Source organism: Eleutherodactylus coqui, chromosome 5 (genome assembly GCF_035609145.1).
Source record: "Eleutherodactylus coqui strain aEleCoq1 chromosome 5, aEleCoq1.hap1, whole genome shotgun sequence".
Taxonomy (NCBI): Eukaryota; Metazoa; Chordata; class Amphibia; order Anura; family Eleutherodactylidae; genus Eleutherodactylus; species Eleutherodactylus coqui.
Window position 1 is genome coordinate 181,506,056 of NC_089841.1, and position 21,063 is coordinate 181,527,118.

The window sequence follows — 21,063 nt, forward strand, 5'->3', positions numbered from 1 at the left end:
TCCAAGTGACAGTTTAATGAAATGCAAATGCACTGTAGCTGCTGTAAGAATACAGTCTTCCGTCTCTATGGATATTTATATATCTATATATAGTCACAATTTGGGGGTGCAGTCTGGCAAGAATAAAATGCGTACAACAATCAAAGCAAATTCCTGCCCATCTGGACTCTAACTAAACTTCACTAACTAAAACTTCTAGCATCACACAGCACAGTTGATTTCATACCACAGTGGCTCCCACAGGCCCTTAGCAATGGCCTCTCTCTTCCTAGGTTAAGAGGCAGCTGTGACCCCAAAGATTCTAACGGTCATTTTTTCCATACTCCCTTTCCTTCACCCGATCAGGCTCTTCTTGGGTCTGGCTCCCGCTGCTCTCAATGTGTCAGATGGGTAGCCCCCACAGTTTACTCTTAATGGATAATGTAGGACTGCAAATCAAGTCCAACGTCACCCATTGGGGGTAGTGGCAAAATGGGAGAGTGTGCATTGATTAGTTATGGCTGAGAGAAATCATAATGATAGTCTGGACCAAGAGAAAAAAAAAAGGAGAACAGCTGCAATCCGAGACAATGTCACCTGTGATCACTGGAGGTAACTGTAATCACATTTAGAAGTATAATAGAGCTCAACCACTTAAGACCGCCCTCACAATAGTAAAAGCTACTGTTGCCTGGGACCCTAAGACTTCTTACAGCAGTGTTGAACTTCGTTACTAGTGGGTCATGCTGACAGAGTGGTAGCAAGAATGCAACATATCCAGGCTCTTCTCCCTGTCTAGTGTGCACTGTCAGCATGACCCATACATAATGAAGTTCAACACTGTTGGGAGGAGTCTCAGGTAACGACAGACCTGTGTGGACTGTAACGGGTCTATTAGAGGCCAAAGGAGGACATTGGGGGTAGTCATGGGTTGGAGAGGGGGCACCCAGATGGGTCATGGCTGAAACAAGTCTTCATGGCAGTCTGGACCCAGATAGAAGAAAAGGAAAGAAGAAAGACTCCAATCAGAGAATATGTTATCTGTGATGGCTATAGGTAACCGCACTGTAATCAGCATAACTATGTAGAGCTGATATCTGACTATTACATGGTGACTGTATTACTTAAAGGTAGGGTAGAGCTGTAACTGTGCTCGCCAAGTTGTCTTATAGACGCTGTTGTGTGTATGTATGTATATATATATATATATATATATATATATATATATTATATATAATTATATATACACACATACACACACATATATACACACACAAACACATACATATGCACACACACACACACATATATACATACATACATACATACATACACATATATATATATATATATATATATATATATATATATATATATATATTATACACACACACACACACACCATCATAGGCTATCGCATGATTGCCTTCCCAGTATAGTGGGTTAGTGGTGAATCTGTAGGTGTCTATAGAGACCTATTCTTGATCCGCAGGTTCTTTCGCAGTGGGGACACCAGTTTCCAAATGGAAGACAGTCCTGACAAGGATTGACTTGACGTGCTTTCCTCTTAACATGTTTCTCCCTTTCACTATCCGTTCATGCCTCTTCGAAATTCACAGTGCTGTTGGTAATGCTTGACCCCCTAATTGAGCGCTCGAGGGCCAGGGCTTCCCAGTTCTCAATGTCTCTGCCACAGTTTTTAAGGTTAGTTTTAAGCCCATCTTTAAATCTCTTCTGCTGTCCATCAACATTTCGTTTTCTGTTCTTGAGTTGAGAGTATAGTAATTGCTTTGGGAGACAGTAATTGGGCATTTGCACAACATGGGCAGTCCAGCAAAGTTGATGGTGAAGGATCATTGCTTCAATGCTGGTGGTCTTTGCTTCTTCCAGAACGCTGATATTTGTCCACTTGTCTTCCCAAGAGATTTGCAGGATTTTCTGAAGGCAACGCTGATGGAATCGTTCCAGGAGTTGAGAGTGACGTTTGTAGACGGTCCACGTTTCGCAGGCATATAACAAGGTTGGAAGGACAATAACTTTATAAACAAGCATCTTGGTATCCCTATGAATGTCCAAGAAGGAGTTATTGGAATTGAATCAAACTTTAGGTTTTAAAAATATTTATTGAAAGTCAACTTTAAGTTTTGGCAACATTCCTGCCGCATAGACCCCACTCAGGGGGATAAAGATTTGGTATAAGTCAGGAATACTTGGCATTGATAAAGTCTATTAACTCTGAAAAAACAGAGTTGGGCCACCTGTAGCTTGGATGTAAGATGTGATATGGGTAAACATGGAGGCATTCAGGTGACGATCCTGTGGCATATTGGTCCACATTTCCTGTAACTGAGCCTCCAGATCGTACAAACTCATAGGCTGTCGAAGTCGGCATTCCAGATGGTCCCATACATTTTCTATTAGTGATAAATCTGGTGACTAGGCAGACCATGGAAGTGTGGCAATGTTGTGGAGGCATTCCTGTGACACCCTTGTGTGTGCAGCCAAACATTATCCTGCTAAAAAATGCCTCTTGGAAGCCCTGCTGTGAGTGCAGGATGTCTTGAACATATCGCTGAGCTATCATTGTCCCTCATACCACTACTAGTGGTGACCGTCATATGTGATGGCCCCCAGACCATCACACCAGCAGTTGGGGCATTGTGCAGCTCCACAGCAAAGGCAGGATTGAGATACCCACCCCAGACATGAACATGACTGTCGTCCGTGCCCAATCTAAATCTGGAATTGTCGCCGAAAACACCACTGCAAATGGAGGCGAAGATTGTTGGGAGTCAAAGGCAGTACATGTAATGGATGCTGTGAGACAAAATGTGCTTCAGTGGCCCAGAGGCGTAACTTGAAGCTTCCGGGCCCCGATGCAAAATCTGTAACAGAGCCCTCAACTATAATGCTTTTTTCAGAATACTGGGCTTTCTATATGGTAAAGAGATGCCTTAAGAGGCCCCTAAGGCTTGTAGGCCCGATTGCAACCGCATCCTCTGCATCCCCTATAGTTACGCCCTTGCTTCAGCCAAGTGCCTGGAAATGGTTCCGACAAACACAGTGGACTGTAACCATGGTGCCACCTGTCTCTGGATGGTGGACAACGAAACAGTTGGAGCTGCTTGTGCTTGTCAGACGATCAGATAATCCTCTCTACTGGTGGTCTGTCGAGGGCATCCAGAGCCTGGTCGCCTTGTGTGCATGCCCTCACGCATCCACTGTTCCTAACACCTCCTAACAGTCTGGTCAGAATGGCCTTGGTGGTGGGCAATTCTTTGACACAACTTTCCCGCTTCTCGCATTCCAATAATGCGCCCCATCTCTAATTCTGTTAAGTTGACAAAATCTCGTGTCATAGAGGCATGTCTAGTGGTCAACAAGCTCTGCATAAGCGAAAGAAAGAGATCCAATACATATAAGTAGCCTTTGAGAGCTTTTTTATAGGGGGGGGGGGGAAACACTTTTAAAGCTTCAGATGGCAAGACCGTTCATCTAACCACATCACACCTCTAATCATTTGTACATCTGCCTGAGATTTAACTGTAGGCCAAGTTTTGCAGCAAAGCAACAACTCAAGAAGCAATTTAACGGGAGATGGAAATAGTAAAAGGGGGCAAGTAAGACAGCCGAGAACCTGTCTTTGATGTTCCCATATATCTCTGTGGAAAAACATGATGAATGATTGTCAACAGCATCAACTGTGGTTCATACTAACTGCATAAAAATACAAGATTCCCAGAGCATATTTTGATGAAAACATATGGGCCAAATATACACTAGGAACCTTTTATGCAGTTAGTATAATTAATAGTTGTGCAGTTTTATTCACACAGGCGAGCGATATTGAACTGAAAAGCTCTGACTCACATCGCACTAATAAATCTGTGACTTTTACCTGCGATCATGATGCATTTTGCTAGAAACACACTTTGCATTTATGTACATGTGATTTTCAAACAAATTTGCTTGTGCTTCTAATAGCTAAAATGGTCAAAATCGCATTGCACTTCTGTGCAAAATGCAATGCATGTGAGTATGATGCAAGTTTTTTGAAGATCCCATTGAAAATAATGGGCGAAGTACGCGGCAATTTTTCTATCTCAGACGATTAGTCTGAGAGAAAAGTCAATCATCTGAATATATAGACTGAAATAAATATTTTTTATGTGCGAGTTCTGTCCATATTGCTATCAGACGGAATTTGTGCGTGAAAATGTGAATCCAGCCTTAGGCTAACTTCTCACTGGCAAGCGTGATATGGGCCGTGAAGCCTACCCCCATATTGCACTCCCCACCATGTGAATTCCCTGCGAACACAAGATGTTTTCAAGTCGAAACTTCGGGGAAGAAGCAATCGTCCGCAGCGGCTAACAGCTGCGGTGGAGGATAGCAGAGTTTTTCCGATTGTTTTCAATGCGAGTCCTTATGATGCTGCCGCTGGCCCCATTGAAATCAATGGGCGCTGCGATGCGAGAAAGAAAAAACATGCTGCAATTTGTTTCCTGCATGGCATCGCATTGCGGTGCCATGCAGGAACATCGCTCATGCGTATGACAGCATTCAAAAGAATGGAGTTAATATCTGTGCGAGATTTGTGCATCTTACAACACACAAATCTCACACAATTTTCTCACTTGTGTAAAGGCAACCTTAAGCCTTGGTCAAACGAGCGTGCTTTCTTGCGCACCTATGCATGCAAAAAAAAATGCGCTTCACCGAAGCTTTTTTTACATATATGCAAAATAGTGTGTTCAGACCTTCAACTGGCAAAGTTTCAGATGCCCATTCACTGCAGCAGCTGTGCTTGTAGAAGCGCAGCTGCTCCACGAAGGTCCCCTCATCACTGCCCTGTCACAGTGTTCAGTGATTAGGGGACTGCAGCGGGGACAAAAAAATCCCTTGCCACAGCTGTCACAGAGGAGCGCAATGCGATCCCATTGCTTTCCCATTGAATGACAGCTGAGTGCTGCCTCTGATTGGTCACAGGTCACAGCACTCAGCCAATCAGAGGCAGTGCTTTCTGGAGGTGGGGACTTTTCAATCCCTGGCCACTAGAATACAGAAGACGACTGCCAGGGATGGGGAAAAGAGCTGGACAGTGCTTCTAGGCGAGTTATGATTTTTTTTTTCTACAACTAAGGATGATTTTTGGGGTAGGGCTTATATTTCAAGCCCTTCCCTGAAAATCATCACTGCAGGGGTTGCCTTCAACCCATTGCTTTCAATGGGACGGCAGCAATGTCGGCCCCATTGAAAGCAATGGGATGGCATCGCGCTCCTCTATGACAGTTGTGGCAGGGGATTCTTTCGTCCCAGCTGCAGTCCCCTCATCACTGAACACTGTGACAGTGCTGTTACAGTGTTCAGTGATGAGGGGACTCCCCGCGGGGATTAACAGAACCCTCCGGGAGTCCCCTCATCCCCTGTCACCTTTGTAACATCACACAATGTTTTTACGCGTAGCACGGACCTTACAGGTGCGCATTTTAGGCATGCATGTCTTATCTTTTGCAAGTGCGAGTATTTTGCGCCTCTAAAAAACGGACATGTGAACACTTCGTAGAAAACCAATGGTTCTAACAGATGAGATTTATTTTGCAAACCTAGGTGCACAAAAAACACACTCGTCTGACCGAGGCCTTAGGGTGTGTTTCCACATAACAAAAAACGCTTGTGGCTGACACACTGCCCTGCTGCGGCAGTCAATGGAGCCATGATCTTGCCAGTAAGTTTGGCAAGATCATGAAGCTATTGGCAGTAACGTTACATGAACGCACCCTTAAAAGTGTTTGCAACCGGACACAAGTTTCCAAATTTGAACATCTATTCCATGGCGCGGCTTCAATATTGGGTTGCATCATACTTTTCCACTACCAAAACGGAAATATAAAAATTTTCCAATGCAGGTAAAAGCAAAGGAATGGAGCATGAATATATCAACAAAATTATGTCAGTGTTCTTAACATGTGTTAATAAATATGACGTATGCTACACTAAAATTCCATACTGGTACAGTAATATACATTAAAGTGCCCCAATGTGTCTTATTGTGCCTCTTTCCAGCATCCCTCACAAAAGGATCATATTGGCTACTGTCCACTAATCAGTGCATCCTATTTCCTCTTTGCTATAATTTTGGGTGACTTCTATGTCTCTTTTAAATCTTTTTCAGTCATTCCAATTCATAATATTAGGAACATGTTCCGAGTGAGATCTCCCAACCAATTCAGATTCCTGACCTATACTAGGTATAGGATGTTATACAGAATAGAATCATTGGCTCTAAAACCCCTGAAGCAAGGCTGGCTGGCATAAATGACCAAATGAGATGTTCCAGGTCTTGGCATTCAGAGGGCTGATGCATGCAAAGTTCAAATCTCCCTACCAACAGACCAAACAATACTGGGTCAGCCGAATGTGAAAGCTAATGAAATAATTCTCCAACTCTGCTTCTTAAAACAATACGGGCTGTGCATCAGCAGAGCTGGGTTTTCATCAGAGCTGTAATCCAGTATTATCGCTTTGCATCACGCTGGAACTATTTTGTAAATAATCTTGGCACTATTCTCCTATCCTCGTTCAGTATAAATGTACCCAGGAGCTGTAGGCCCTTTACTGGAACAAGCGGGTACTGGCATACGGGTAAGATCTGCTTAATTCTTGGGGTTTTTTTTCTAATTGGGATTAAAATCATGAGGTTTCCCACTCCCTAGTCAGAACATCTCTGTAATACTTATCCTTAAGAAAATCTACAGTGTACACAAATAAACGGAATCCAACTAATAGTGAACAGACTGAATGAAGTATGCCGGTACTTGTATAAACGGAAACCTACCCAGGAGATTATGCTCTGGTAGTCAGAGCGCTGAGCTGTGATGGTAGGATAGTCATTCAAGATTGTTTTTCTAGATTATATGGTTTGCTAATACATTCCCTTTTTGGAACACATGACAATACTAGCAGCCAGTCCACAATTGAGGTATAGCTGTATGTAGTATTGTTATGCTAGGGCTATTTAACTGCAGATATCTAATTGACCACTAGTTGGAGCCATAGTGGTAGAACTCATTCACTTCTTCAATGGATTTTACAGAGCATCACAAGCAAGGCTATTCTGTTTTTTGTTTTGCAGTTGTTATACAGGCATGGCGCACTAATGTGATTTGGCTTTATTATACAAGATCAGTATGGCGTCTATGCTGCTGCAATAATAGGTTAAAAGCTTAAAATTATCATTCGCTATGTACAAATGCAGCATTCAAATGACATTGAAAAGAAAAAAGTGCTCAAAAAAAAAAAAAATCAGAAATGAAAAACTGGATACAATTACTGTAATCTGCCTCAATAGACATTCCCTCAAACAGATCTACCTGTTGTTTTGCCTTTACAGCGTAGTCACGTTTTGTATTTCTTTATTTATGGTTTAAACAAATAGAAAGGATACATTGTATTCATTATTTAATATTATGTGGGCAACCCGGGGAGACCTCGTGTACATATTAAGCTTTACTGAGGTCAGGCGCTCATAGTTGACCCGCTCGCTGGAAGCTAGTATGGACATGTGCGAAGAAGGAAAGGTAAACATGGGTGTCACCATTGTGTTATTTATCTACTAGGTTGCATGGTGCTAATTTATTGCTTTACAATCCATAGTGATTAATTAACAATTCATAAAAGGACCTATTTAATGAGGAATTAAAGTATAACTTATGGAAACTTTGGCGGAGTTCAGCTATGAAACAAGGAGTCACAGGCCTAGTCTTGAGGCTATGCTATCAGTTTAGAGCAGACATCTGACTTCCTTTAACAGACAGAGAAATTGTTAATTCATCTTTTTCAATGAGAACTTGTATTTTATACAACATCAACCTATTATTAAGGATTTTTCAGCTAAATCTATAGCCAAGAAATGGTCCAGCTACCCATTTATGAACACCCCGACTAATCCATCACACAATGACTTATGGGCCATTTACACGCAATGATTATCGCTCAAACGAACGAATTTGAGCGATAATCGTGCAGTGTAAATGCAAAAAAATAATTAAAAAAATAAATGAATAAAAAAAAATTCAGCATAAAAACTAATCGCTGGATCCCGGGGTTTCTTGTTCTGTGTAAATGCTCCCTGCTCAGCGCTTCACATAGAAGGTGAAGTGCTAAGCAAGAAGCCTGCGAGAACCCAGGAATCTAGCGGCAAAGTCCGTTTGTCTAAATGCTCTGCACGAGCGCTAACGACCAGGGGCGTAACTATAGAGGATGCAGGGCGTGTGGTTGCACCCGGGCCCAGGAGCCTTGGGGGGCCCATAAGGCCTCTCTTCTCTATATAGGGAACCCAGTACTGTGAGTAAAGCATTATAGCTGGGGGCCCTGTTACAGGTTTTGCATTGGGGCCCGGGAGCTTCAAGTTACGCCTCTGCTAATGACCTTAGCGGTGACGCCAGCACTCGTGCAGTCGTTTACCCGACCGTCGGCCTGGGCCATAAGCAGTGAAGTTTGCCGTTTTCAAGAGTTGTATCTTAAATGTTTTTGCAACCAAATAAGAATAGGCCAGACAGCACTTACTTGTATTGAATATGACTTTGTCTCCTCTCATTGTGTCTTTCAGGAACAAAACACCAGCGTAACAATGGCATCTGACCATCAGTCTCCAGCCAGCAAACAACAGCAACCTAACTCAAAGGTGTGTGCAGGAAACCGGGTTCTGTAGACTCCTATACAGATTAGGAGTCAGAATGCATGAGATATTTCCATCTCTAATAACCCAGCATCCCATCATATATAAAAAAAAAAAATGTTTTGCTCAGAAATATCACCTTTTTCTGCAGTATATATCCATTCTATTATTAATATTATGTTTCTTGCCTGTTCCTTAACATAAACTTCCAGCTTTCATAACTCTGCCGTTTTAGATCCACTAGTTTCTGCAGATTAATTTCTAAATATACCTTTATAGCGGTTAATGGACTTAAATGATAACATTCTAGCTGCCTGCAGTCACCATTAAAGGGAGCTTAAAAGATTACTGAATACTGTTTAAAGGAGTTTTGCGGGACTTTTTGATTCTTTTTTTCTATTGCTGACCTGTCTGCTGGCGATCAGCTGATTACCGGCACTTCTGTCACTAAGGAAAGCAGCGCCTACAATACCAAATACTAACTACACTGCTATGGTAAGCACGATCTGCTTATTGCATTTCCTGAAGTGACAGCCGCACTTGTAATCAACTGATTGGTGGGGATCCCCAGTGGCGGACCCCCGTTGATCATCTATCAATGACCTGTACTGAGGAGAGGTCATAAATAAAAAAAAATAAAAAAATAAAAAATATCCCGGGCAACTCCTTTAATAATTGAATTAAATATCTAAACTGTATGCAGCAAGATCCTAAACTGCCCCTAGTGGTGACTACTGGTAGTCAAAATGTCATCATTTAAATCTACATCTGAGCAGGGAATTCAGAAATCTGTATCAGAAAAAACAGAGCTTCAAGTATTCCAAAGATGTCTTAAAAAATTAATCGGCACATAATTTTAAACTTATTTAGATTAAGAAAACCAAACGGTGCTCATTCAGATGCAGCGATCAACATGATTGGCAACACTCAACGTAAATAGTGTACGTCGCTATGGCGCTATACACTATTTGTATAGCATGGTCAGTTTCATTCACTCTATATAAGCGGGCTGATCAACGGACAACATAGGCACACTATGCAATCGCCATAGCGTCCAATGGTGATCATGTAACCGGTTGCTATTTCTGTTGGTGGACATTCACTTTAAGACTACCTTTACTTCCAACACCATTTATATGTAGGGTGTCTAAATGGGAAAAGGTCACAATAGGCCAAGATATCCAAAATCTAATTTTTAAGCTTTGTGGCCGTGCTTGGGAGAAGAGAAAGGTCACTCGTTCAATCTCTTTAGTATGACTGAGGCACTCTTCTATGCCAAAATGCTGGATACTATAAATTACAAAGTGTCTTAGAAGAACTAAGTTTGCTTGAAAACTAGAAAGGTTCTTTTTAATTGGCATATTAATAAGGTGGAACTATTAAATAGTACAATCTAAAATTAAAAATTGCAGTAGAGGCACCTAAAGAACATAACTGGGATTGAGAAGCAATCCATTATACAGCATACAGACCTTGATGTGTAGCATTGGTTGTCATCTTGACAATAATTCCAACCGGTTACTTGGCGATATGAAGTGACATTCCTTACAGAATACGCAAGTTGGAGATATAAAAAGAGAAGTAAGCAGAGAACTAGTAAAGATATGTGATATTAATTAAACTATGTGCATGGAATTACGGCAGTACAGCTACACATTAATTCACCGTCGTGAAGACTGCATGGAAATTACAGTAGTTAGGTACAACAGCAGTAGCTCATACCTATTCTTTATTCATATTCAGTCTAATGCTGCCCATACACATGAAAATGGTTCTTTGAATGACAGTGGTTTCTCCAGTTAACCAAAAACATGCATGCATGGCGTGGCTGAGTGTGCATATTTTTTCAGTGGGAGTCAAACCTCGCTTTCACCAGAACAAAGGGCCATGCCCAAATTCTTCCTTTGCCCAGCATCTGTCACCAGGCTCCAATACACATATTTGGCTAGTCCTGCCAAAATCATCAATTGGCTGAGTTTTATCTTGTGTATATCAACAAATATTTAATTAGGTAATTTGTCACCATGTTGGTGAATCGCCTCCACTTTATTGTATATGAACTACCTACTAGAGATGAGCGAGTATACTCGCTAAGAGCAATTGCTCGAGAGCATTGCCCTTAGCGAGTAACTGCCCGCTCGAGAGGAAAGATTCGGATGCCGGCACGGGGGAGCGGTGAGTAGCGGCATTCAGCAGGAGGGAGCGGGGGGGAGAGAGGGAGAGAGAGATCTCCCCTCCATTCCTCCCCGCTCTCCCCCGCAGCTCCCTGCCCGCCGCCGGCACCCGAACCTTTCCTCTCGAGCGGGCAGTTACTCGCTAAGGGCAATGCTCTCTCTCTCTCGAGCAATTGGCCTTAGCCAGTATACTCGCTCATCTCTACTACCTACATTTAAAAGGGTTCCACAGGGAAGATAACTTGCTGACAGGTGGGGATCACACTGCTAAGACCCCCACAAATCCTGAGAACAGAGCTCCTCATGTTCTTGTCTTGAAGTGATGTCACTGTGATTGGAGCGCTGGCTGAGCATGTACAGTCAGCGCTCCACTCATTTCAATGCAGTTGATGGAAATACCCGAGTGCTAGCGGCTCGGCTATCTCCGCAGTCCTTTTGAAAATGAATGAAGCGACAGCATGTTTGAGCGACCGAGCTCCATTCATTGATTCTCCTTACCACGGGGTTACAGTAAACCAGCAGTGAGGAGGACGGAGGACACAGGATCGGTGTGGGTCTCAGCAGCGAGTCTCCCACTAATCAGCAAGTTGATTCCCTTTGGATAGAGGAGAATTTGTAATTCTGATACAACCCCTTTAAACAATATGTTGTAATTGTAAATTCTAGGTACTTTTTTAGAGCATCCAGCTGAAGAAGGACAGAATGGTTTTGCTTTGTGCATACACGATTCTAGGTGTGTTTCAGCATGCACCTTTGTTGCATTGGGTTAATTTCATACGTTCTCCAGTATTAATATGGTTTGCTGAAAAAAGGTCAGGAAATGATAATGAAATGGTTGAGCTTCATAATTTGCAAAGGAAACAGGAAGCTGGACTTGTCATGTAAATATAGAAGATAAGATAATAATGTGTGATCTTGTGACACCGCATCAAAACTGTACAATACTTGCTAGCTATTAAAGTGACCCTCAATGGGTTATCTGGCGAACAGGATATATGTATTCACAATTGGTAGTTACAGGGAGTATGGTAGTGAACACTGGCATAAAAATACTCTCTCCTGTCCTCTCTTCCAAAATCCTGATGATGCTGGGCCTTCGCAGCCTTGCATATCATCGGTGCTGCAATGTATTACTTCCTGAGATAAGAAAGGTCACACCTGCTACAGTTCTGAACCACGGCTGAGCGAAGATCAGTTCCCTTATTATACTGGCATGAAAAGGTGCAAAGCATGCCACGTAGGTGGAAGCATGGAAGGTGCTCTTTAATGCAAGGTGATCATAGTTAGATGTTCAGAGGTCTCTAGTGAAAAACTATGGGGCAGAACCCAATGTAATTTGCTGTGTATACTCAGCGAGGGGTGGGATTTAGATTTCTCGATGAGAACAAAAACCGTATCAAAGGTTGCGACCAGGCTGATATTTTGTGCTGTACCCAAATGATGTGCTGGGTATAATGCAGCTGGTGGAAAGATTCTGTCAATCTGTTATTCATATCGGTACAGTATGACTGCAGTACTATGACTCTCACATTGCCTGAACATGTATGTCTTGGCAGTTAAACTAGTGAGGAGGTAGAAAATTCATCGAACATGTGCCAGGAGCAGGCACTGAACCATGTTTATAGGTTTTTCCAACATAGCCATCGTATAGTAAACATAATCCTGTCTCAAACCTCAATGGATGGTCCTTAGCCATTGATTGTGACATACTTCCATATATCTTACACTCCACGATGCCAAATATTCCCCTGGCAGCAACATTTAACATTATTTTTAATTTCTTCGAGAAATATAAAACCCCAAAACCCACTGAATATACACACCAATGTTATTGGGTTCTGCTCATAGTTTTTCACTAGAGACCTCTCAACACCTCTAGATTAATTATGTATCTCACATAGATATTAGCCTCATGGTCTTAAATATTCCTCTGATCTGAAACACAATCACCACAAGAAAGCTACAGGATTCATGAGATGTATTTGCAACTCAATTAATATCTTTTTGTTTATTCATTAACCCAAACAAAATGTTCTCACATTAGAGGCCCCTTTACATGCAACAATTATCGCTCAAAATTTATTAAAATGATGGCTTTTCAACAATAATTGTTGTGTGTAAATGCTACCATTGTTCACTTTTCGTTTGAACAATGATTTTTAGTTCAGCATAAAAATCATTCAGACTGCACGCTGGGAGCTAGAGATAACATTGTATTCTCTGTGCAGCCCCTCGCTGAAAACAGCCCGCAGGCTTTTGTCTACATGGGAGCTAGAGATTACATTGTTTTCTCCTGCCAAGTTCTGTAACAGCTCCCAGGGGCTCATTTGCATGCAAATGAAGCTGATAAAGTACTAATGGTCATTAGTGCCCATTAGTACTTTATGCAAAATGATCGCTCATTCTCCTTATCTTTTAAACAAATTTTGAGAGATCATCTGTGCGTGTAAATTGGGCTTTACAGTAGATTTCTAGTATTTCTAGATAAGCCATTTAATGGGTTTGTCTTTGTAGTTTTTTTTCTTGAGGAAGTTTTATCCAACCATACATTCAAATAGTTTGAGAGACATACACCAGAATCTAAAAGCCGGGAATGTAGCATTTTGTGCACTACGTTTAATTAGTGAGTAGCTCAAAGTACAACTCCAATTCCCCCAAAATTGGGGCATTGTGTAAAATGTAAAGAGAGAGAGAGGGATTTAGAAATCTCATCTTACCATATTTTATTCAAAATAAAACACAGGACACATATCAGAAGGTGAAAGTGAGACCCATTTGCCCATTCATTTTTTTTAAATTAACTATTTTAGAAATTGATGGCAGCAACACATCTCAAAAAAGTTGGGACAGGGCTGTGTAGCATCACCTCTTTTTAGAACAGCCTGTAAACCTCTGGGAAGCGAGGAGGCCAATTGCTGGAATTTTGGGAAAGGAATGTTATTTTACTCTTGTGTGATGTAGCTTTCTAGCTGCTCAACACTCTTGAGTATTCTTTGCCAGATTTTTGATTTTCTAGTGCACCGTTTTGTATTAACCCTTCCCAATCCACTGTCTGACGTCTGAAGACATTATGATATAAGGCTGTACAGCTCCGATGTTGGAAGACATTCGTCAGGGTTCTCTTACTGTATATTGCCAGCCTCTCTGCAGTCAGAGCCTATCCAACGTGTCACCTCATGCAGTACTGGTTTTAGCCAGCATATACCTCCGTTGTATAGCAGCAGAAAAAGAGTAAGTCCCCTAGGAAAACCAAGATACAAATTGGATTGGAAAGGGTTAATAAAAGGTCTATACTGCAGGCAAGCCAGTTCAGTGCATGAACTCTTCTTCTGCAAAGCCATGCTGTTGTGTTATCTTGCTGAAATATACAAGGATTTTCACCGAGATATGTTGTCTGGATGGGAGTATATGATACTCTAAAACCTCTATATACTGCTCAGCATTAATAGTACCTTTCAAGATGTGAAAGCTGCCCATGCCATAGACACGAATGCAGCCCCATACCCTCAGAGATGCAGACCTTTGAACTGTGCACTGATAGCAAACTCAATGGTCCCTTTCCTCTTGAGTCCGCCGGACACTGCATCCATGGTTCCCAAAAAGAATGTCAAAATTTTTATTCATGCACAGAAAAGTTTTTCACTTTGCCTCAGTCCTTTTTAAATGAGCTTTGGCCCAGAGAAGATGCTGGCGCTTCTGGATTGTTTTAATATATGGCTTCTTCTTTGCATGATACAGCTTTAACTTGCATTTGTGGATTGCATGGCGAACTGTGTTCACAGACAAAGATTTCTAGAAGTATTCCAGAGCCCATGCAGTGATTTGCAATACTTAATCATGCCTGTTTTAAATGAAGTGCCTCCTGAGGGCCATATATCACAAGCATCCATTATTGAGGGTCGGCCTTGTAGACATGAATTTCTCCAGATTCTCTGAATCTTTTGATGATATTATGTACTGTAGATGGTGGGACATTCAAAGTCTTTGCAATTTTATGTTATGGAAATTTTTCTGAAAATGTTCCACAATTTTTAAATGCAGTTTTTCACAGATTGGTAACTTCTGTCCATCTTTGCTTCTGAGATACTCTGCCTCTCTAACATGCTCTTTTTATACACAGTCATGTGACTTAGTAGAACATTAAACCTCCAGCTATTTTCCATTTAGACCACTTGCTTTTCCATCCTCTTGATAACCCTGTCCCAATGTTTTTAAGATGCCAACAATTTCTAAATGTTTTTTTTTTTAACTCAATGGAAAAATGTCTCACTTTCAACTTCTGATATGTGTTCTACATTCTTTTATGAATAACTATGGTTATGTGAGATTTCCTAACCATTTTATTCTTTTTGTATTAAGATTTGTTTTCATTTTACACAGTGTCCCAACTTTTTTGGAATTGGGGTTTTACAAAAAAGAAAAAAAAAAACAAGAAGTCTAAAAAAAAAATGTGCTGCTATTGCTGTAGCTTTGTAATGCAGTCTGCAGGGCTATTTGCTCAGTTAAAAAACGGAAACCAGAAGGCTTTCTATTTGCTTTCTGTTATTTTTAAACCCATTGAAATCAATGGAGAAAAACAGAACAGAGAGATGGGATTATAGCTGACAGCCCTAATGGAAGTGTGAATGCAGCCTAAGTGGTTATCCCTGATCACATACTGCTTGATCCCAGACTACTGTGCAATATGGTCCAAAAAATAATTGAGTCTTGAAGTTGATGGACAATTCAGATTTACTTCTCAGAATTTTTTTTGCATAGTTTTATTTTTAGAAGGATATTAGTAAATGCTTTTAGGGCTCTTCGGTCATAAAACTTTAGGTGTAGCTGCATTCTCATTGTCTTACACTATGACTTCTAATTTACAGATTATTATCTTTGAGCAAGAAAACTTCCAAGGCCGCTGCCATGAACTCAGTGCACCCTGTACCAATCTAAAAGAGGCTGGCATGGAGAAAGTGGGTTCAATCCTTGTGCAATCTGGACCGTATGTATCTGAATAGAATTCAGACAGCTCCAAGTTGTATTGTAAATATGAAACTTTAACAACACACATTATCCTTTACAGTCTTCCTCCTCAAATCTTAGCAGAAAAATTAGAACTTCTTGGAATTCAATGCAGGCCTGCCAATATAATTATATGTTCTTGTTAAGGGCAGCGTACAAGTACAAGTCTATGGGTTAAATGTGACAAACAGATCCTGATATATTGTACTGTTTGTCTAATAACTAGAGATGAGCGAGTATACTCGCTAAGGCACATTATTCGAGCGAGTAGTACCTTAGCCGAGTATCTCCCCGCTCATCTCTAAAGATTCGGGGGCCGGCGGTGGGATCTCTCTCTCCCTCTCTTCCCCCCGCTCCCCGCCGCAACTCACCTGTCACCCGCGCCGGTCCCCGAATCTTTAAAGACGAGCGGTGAGATACTCGGCTAAGGCACTACTCACTCGAGTAATGTGCCTTAGTGAGTATACTCGCTCATCTCTAGTAATAACGCAATGGAAAGAATATATTGGGCTAAAATAAATATTACATTCTATACATTATATATAGTACATCCCTCTCCTTCTCTCTGCTGAGTGACAGCAGCTGCTATATATAGGTTAATACAGCCAACCAGCATTAATGTCAATGATGGGTGGAGGCGAGAGTATGAAGTGGAGTCCAGTGGGCGGTCCTATCAGTGATTGACAGCTATTTCTGTATGCACAGTCTTTCCCCATAAAACTATATATCATTCTGCTCATCTACTCCTGCTCTATAACATCATGCCTGCAGTTTGGACAGCATGTTCAATCTGACAGGTTCCCTTAAAGCATACAATTAGAAAACCATTGCTGCTTTCTCGAAAAACAGCAGTATCTTTGTCCATTGGCTATGTGTGGTATTGCGGTTCAGTCTCATGTATGAGTTTGGGAAAGCTGAGTTCCTACCTGAGCTATTATTGCAGTCATACTCGACCAGATTTCTCAAAAAAACGGAAACAAAAAGCACAAAAATGTGTAGTTTGTGTAATAACCTTTTGCAAGAATATATTGGACTTGGGTGTTATGATGTGTGGAAGTGATCCATAGCCTATTCCTACCACCTGACCGTTGGGTGATGGGTAGCTGCTATACATAGGCTTCAACACCAGTATCTGTCAATTAACTCTGAGGAGCTAGGGAGAGGCCGAGTAGCACTTTACATATGACTACATCAAACTAGAAAGCCATCGTCTTATTCGACAAATAGCACAAGAGCATTACAGGTAACTGTAAAGCACTATAAGTTAATATGTCAGAGCTCTGCAATTTTACTGACCTCTCTTTCCACATATGGTCTAGAAAGATACCCAAATTAAACACCAGTAATGTACATTGACAATATTAGACTGCTACATATCCAAAAGTCCATGGGGTAAATGCCCTTTTTCTAAAACCTCAAGTCATTAAATGAGGCTGCCCATGGGGTTAATACAATTTTTTCTAAAACCTCAACTTATTGCCCAAATGAGACTTCCCCACAAAAATTGGCATGACTCACAAGCCCATGAAACTAATGAATTAAAATGTTTTCACGGTAAGACTATCTCAGGACATGCATTTTTAAGAATAAGGGTTGAGAAGATAATGAAAAAAAGAGGAGTGAAAAATTAATTAACCATATGGAACATAATATATGTAAATGAACAGTTAAACAGACAGCAATGGTTGTATATCCATAAAAATGATACATAATAAATCAAGTTTTTAGACTAATGAAATGATTTAGACCCTCAGGCCTTCCAGGTGCATGGCAGCCATATGTGTGCATTACAGTGAATTAGGTCACTTGTGTGTATGTTATTATCATCCAGAAAGAAATCCTTTTAGGTTATCAGCTTACTGTAGATTACTTATAAGCAGTAAATAAGCAGCAAGCATTTATGACATCATTCATTGGTTTAGTACTTGATGCTATGGACTGTGGAATATATATACCACAGAGTAATGGCAATCATCTTCAACGTTTAACAGAATCTAAAGTATGAGTGATGGAATAATCTTCCATAGCACCACCTATTAGAATGATAGCTCCTCTGAGTCAATAGCTGACCTTTTAACTAGCTTGGGACATAACTTGGGATGCAAGCCAAGCCAGAATGTCCATGGACTTACAGCTAGTTCTTGCCCCTAATCGGTGTACTGTATAGCATCCTGGTTGGCTTATCGTTGCCCTTGGGAAGAGAACCACGGGAGAGAGCACCACAAGGATGTTGGGAGTCTTATATATGCCGTCTGTAATCTGCTACAAATATAGTAAAATTCTTAAAAGGAAAAGGCAAGGAAACCACATCAAATCGATAAATCAATCCATCTATTAAACATAATTAAAGCAGAGCATGAACAGAAGTCATGCACCAACCTCTAGCCATGGATTAAGCATAATACAGTATAGCAGTTTTACCTGCAGTGTTCCTCTTGATGATCTTAACCCTTTCTAATTCAATGTCTGACGCCTTCAAACATTCTGATTGAAGGCTGTATACATTGTATACAGCTCAGATGTTCGAAGCGTCCGGCAGGATATTCTTACTGTATATTACTGGCTGCTTTGTTGTCCGGGGCCTCTCCAGCATGTCCCATACCACAGTACTGTCTCTAGCCAGCAGATGGCGCCATTGTATAATGGCAGAAAGAGAAAGCCCCCTAGGAAACCCTGAATCCAAAATTGGGTTGCAAAGGGTTAAAGCTGCCTTTTTGTCCTATAACATACTGCATATTGCAAGTAAAAAAAAGAGATAACAAATGTGGTCTAATTAATCATTTTTAGCAAATACCGTTATGAAACAATTTTCCTTTCTTGGTGGTACTCTGACCTTCTGTTTGGTATGCCCATGGGGCAAGTGAAGACACCTAAGATCCAGGTCTTCAATCTTCTTCAGATCTTCAATGCAGTTTCTTGGTTCTGTAATAAAGAAAGTAAGAGGGATAATATTGTATACCAGAAGATCATATGGTTTCCTACGTTTGGATATATTAATAATGGGAAGTACCCAAATTGTATGTGGATATCTGACATTGAGGAAACGCAAACATATTCTAAAGCATTCTAAGCAAAATGTACTCATATCACTTCTGTGTAATGGACCAGGAGGTGGAGTTGTATCCTTTCATGTACTGCCATGAATATTACAAAACATCGATCCCATACAAAGGGTTGGTCAAGAGAACAGTTACATGTTGATGGACACTATTTTTGGAAAATGAATATCCACATACAAATCCAGGAATCTACAGCATTTGTATATTGATATATAGGTTGGGAATTTTTTTTCACTGTTGTTGCATCTGAATCGGACATTACATCCAATTATGCTTTACTTGAAGTTGGGGAACATTTTAAGCATTTCTGCTTTTTTTCAGGATAAAACTTGGAACGTGAAGATTCTTAAAAAAACAAAACAAAAAACAATTTAATTACCTTTTATTTTATAGCTGGGTAGGATATGAACAACAGAACTGCAAGGGAGAACAATTTGTCTTTGAGAAGGGTGAATACCCCCGCTGGGATTCCTGGACAAATAGCCGAAGAAGTGACAGCATCTCTTCCCTGAGACCAATCAAAGTGGTAAGAAAGCGAGACGGCTTAAATGCTGTTAACTGTACTATTTTTTTTCTGTTTGCGCCAAGGATTAATCTATCTGGTCTTTTTTCACCATTTTTCTTCATTTATTTCAATAATAACAATTGTGTGGTTGTCTTTTGGAGTTCTTGAATAATAATGCTCTATGCAAGTCAATAGGATGTATTTATTATGCTCAGGCTTGCAGCGCACATTACGTTCATTATAATGCACTAAGTAAGCTGACTTACCAATTATTATTTCTGCTTTAACTAAATACAGGTAACAACAAAGGCCTAGTGCACATAATAGTATTATTGTTTTGTGTTTTATGGAGTCGCAATATGGTGGACACATAAAATCTGTGGGCCATACTTCATATCTATGTGCCTCTTATTTCATTGGGGGGTCTCTTTCATGGACAATTGTGATATATCCCATAGCATACTGTATTAGAAGAGAAGCATTGCATTGCTTCTAGGGGAGAATACCACTGTGGACCCCTAATGCAGTCGATGCATAATTGTAAGGCCACTCTCACACAAGCGCTTTTTACTGCGATTACCGTGGTATTTGAATGCCGTGCTAATCGCGGTACAACGCTCTCATTGATTTCAATGGACCTCGCAGACCTGCACTCGAACACGGTTGTTTTCTAACGCCACGATTATCTAGCGCAGCCAGCTCTATTTCGGCTTGTTTTCATGCTTTTTAACACACTTCACCCATCGGAATAAAATTTGCGATCAAAATCGCGGTGTTATACCGACGCCGTGTGTGAGAGTGGCCTAAGGGTCACTGCACACCGCTTTACCTAACAGCAATGCACAAAGTAGCTATGGCCCAGTAATAAATCTTTTTTTGCTGATAAAAGTATAAAATAAATTGAATATTGATTTAAAGGACCACCAAGATATGGAAAGTAATCATTTTGCAGATGTAGTAGGTTTAGAACAAGGCATATGTGTAGAAACGGTTATGTTCTAGATTTTAGGAAGCTTCTTTCCTCAAACATATCCACTAGAGTCCAGTGTTACATTGTATGAATACCTTTCTATATGGCCCCATTTACTTCCTGTTTCATCAACCCATTTGTTATTGTATTTGTGTATTGTTACTGTACCAACAGACTCCTAGATCTAATAATTTCAGGTTTATGTGGTAGTTTATTATTTCTTGTAATGGCGTATTTCAGAGCACAGACAATGCTACTATTACTGCTCCTGAATATCGCTTTGTTTATTCATTGACTAAGTTGGAAACCAAACAATAGAGCATCAGTATAATTATCTAGTCGTTTCAATTGCTGCTTGTTATGATCCAAGCTGAAATGACCAGCGTGTCAATGGAACCACGTGTACCTTGTGGGAGAGGATGTGCTGACTGATGTCTATGTTAGGTTGCCAGTAAATTTGTCTCTTTCAGTGGATGCTTTGTAAGCATCTGAGGAGTTGCAAACGCTTGTTTGGCTGGGAACCTGTGCTTCGGCTTTGTTTTAGTAGGAGAAGACGAAGGTATTTTACGGATATTCATTATAACGCCCCAGAAATACAGGGCTATTATAGAGGAAATAGATACTTTCAACATGTTACAGAAACAAGTTATTATTGGTATAGACAAAACACTTACATGACTTTTAGTATATGT

The 21,063-nt window shown here is 40.7% G+C and overlaps 1 protein-coding gene across 2 annotated transcripts in view; it reads left to right on the forward strand.

Annotated features, from left to right (window-relative positions):
- Positions 1-21,063, forward strand: part of CRYBB2 (crystallin beta B2) — a 370,816-nt gene that overhangs the window by 339,633 nt on the left and 10,120 nt on the right. The window contains exons 1-4 of one of the 2 annotated variants that reach the window (XM_066603899.1): positions 1,928-1,999; positions 8,591-8,665; positions 15,699-15,817; positions 19,290-19,422. In XM_066603899.1, coding sequence (XP_066459996.1) covers positions 8,612-8,665; positions 15,699-15,817; positions 19,290-19,422 — 306 coding nt within the window. In that variant the 5' untranslated portion in view covers positions 1,928-1,999; positions 8,591-8,611. Of the gene's footprint in view, positions 1-1,927; positions 2,000-8,590; positions 8,666-15,698; positions 15,818-19,289; positions 19,423-21,063 lie in introns of those variants that run through there. The other variant, XM_066603898.1, reaches the window with a different exon arrangement.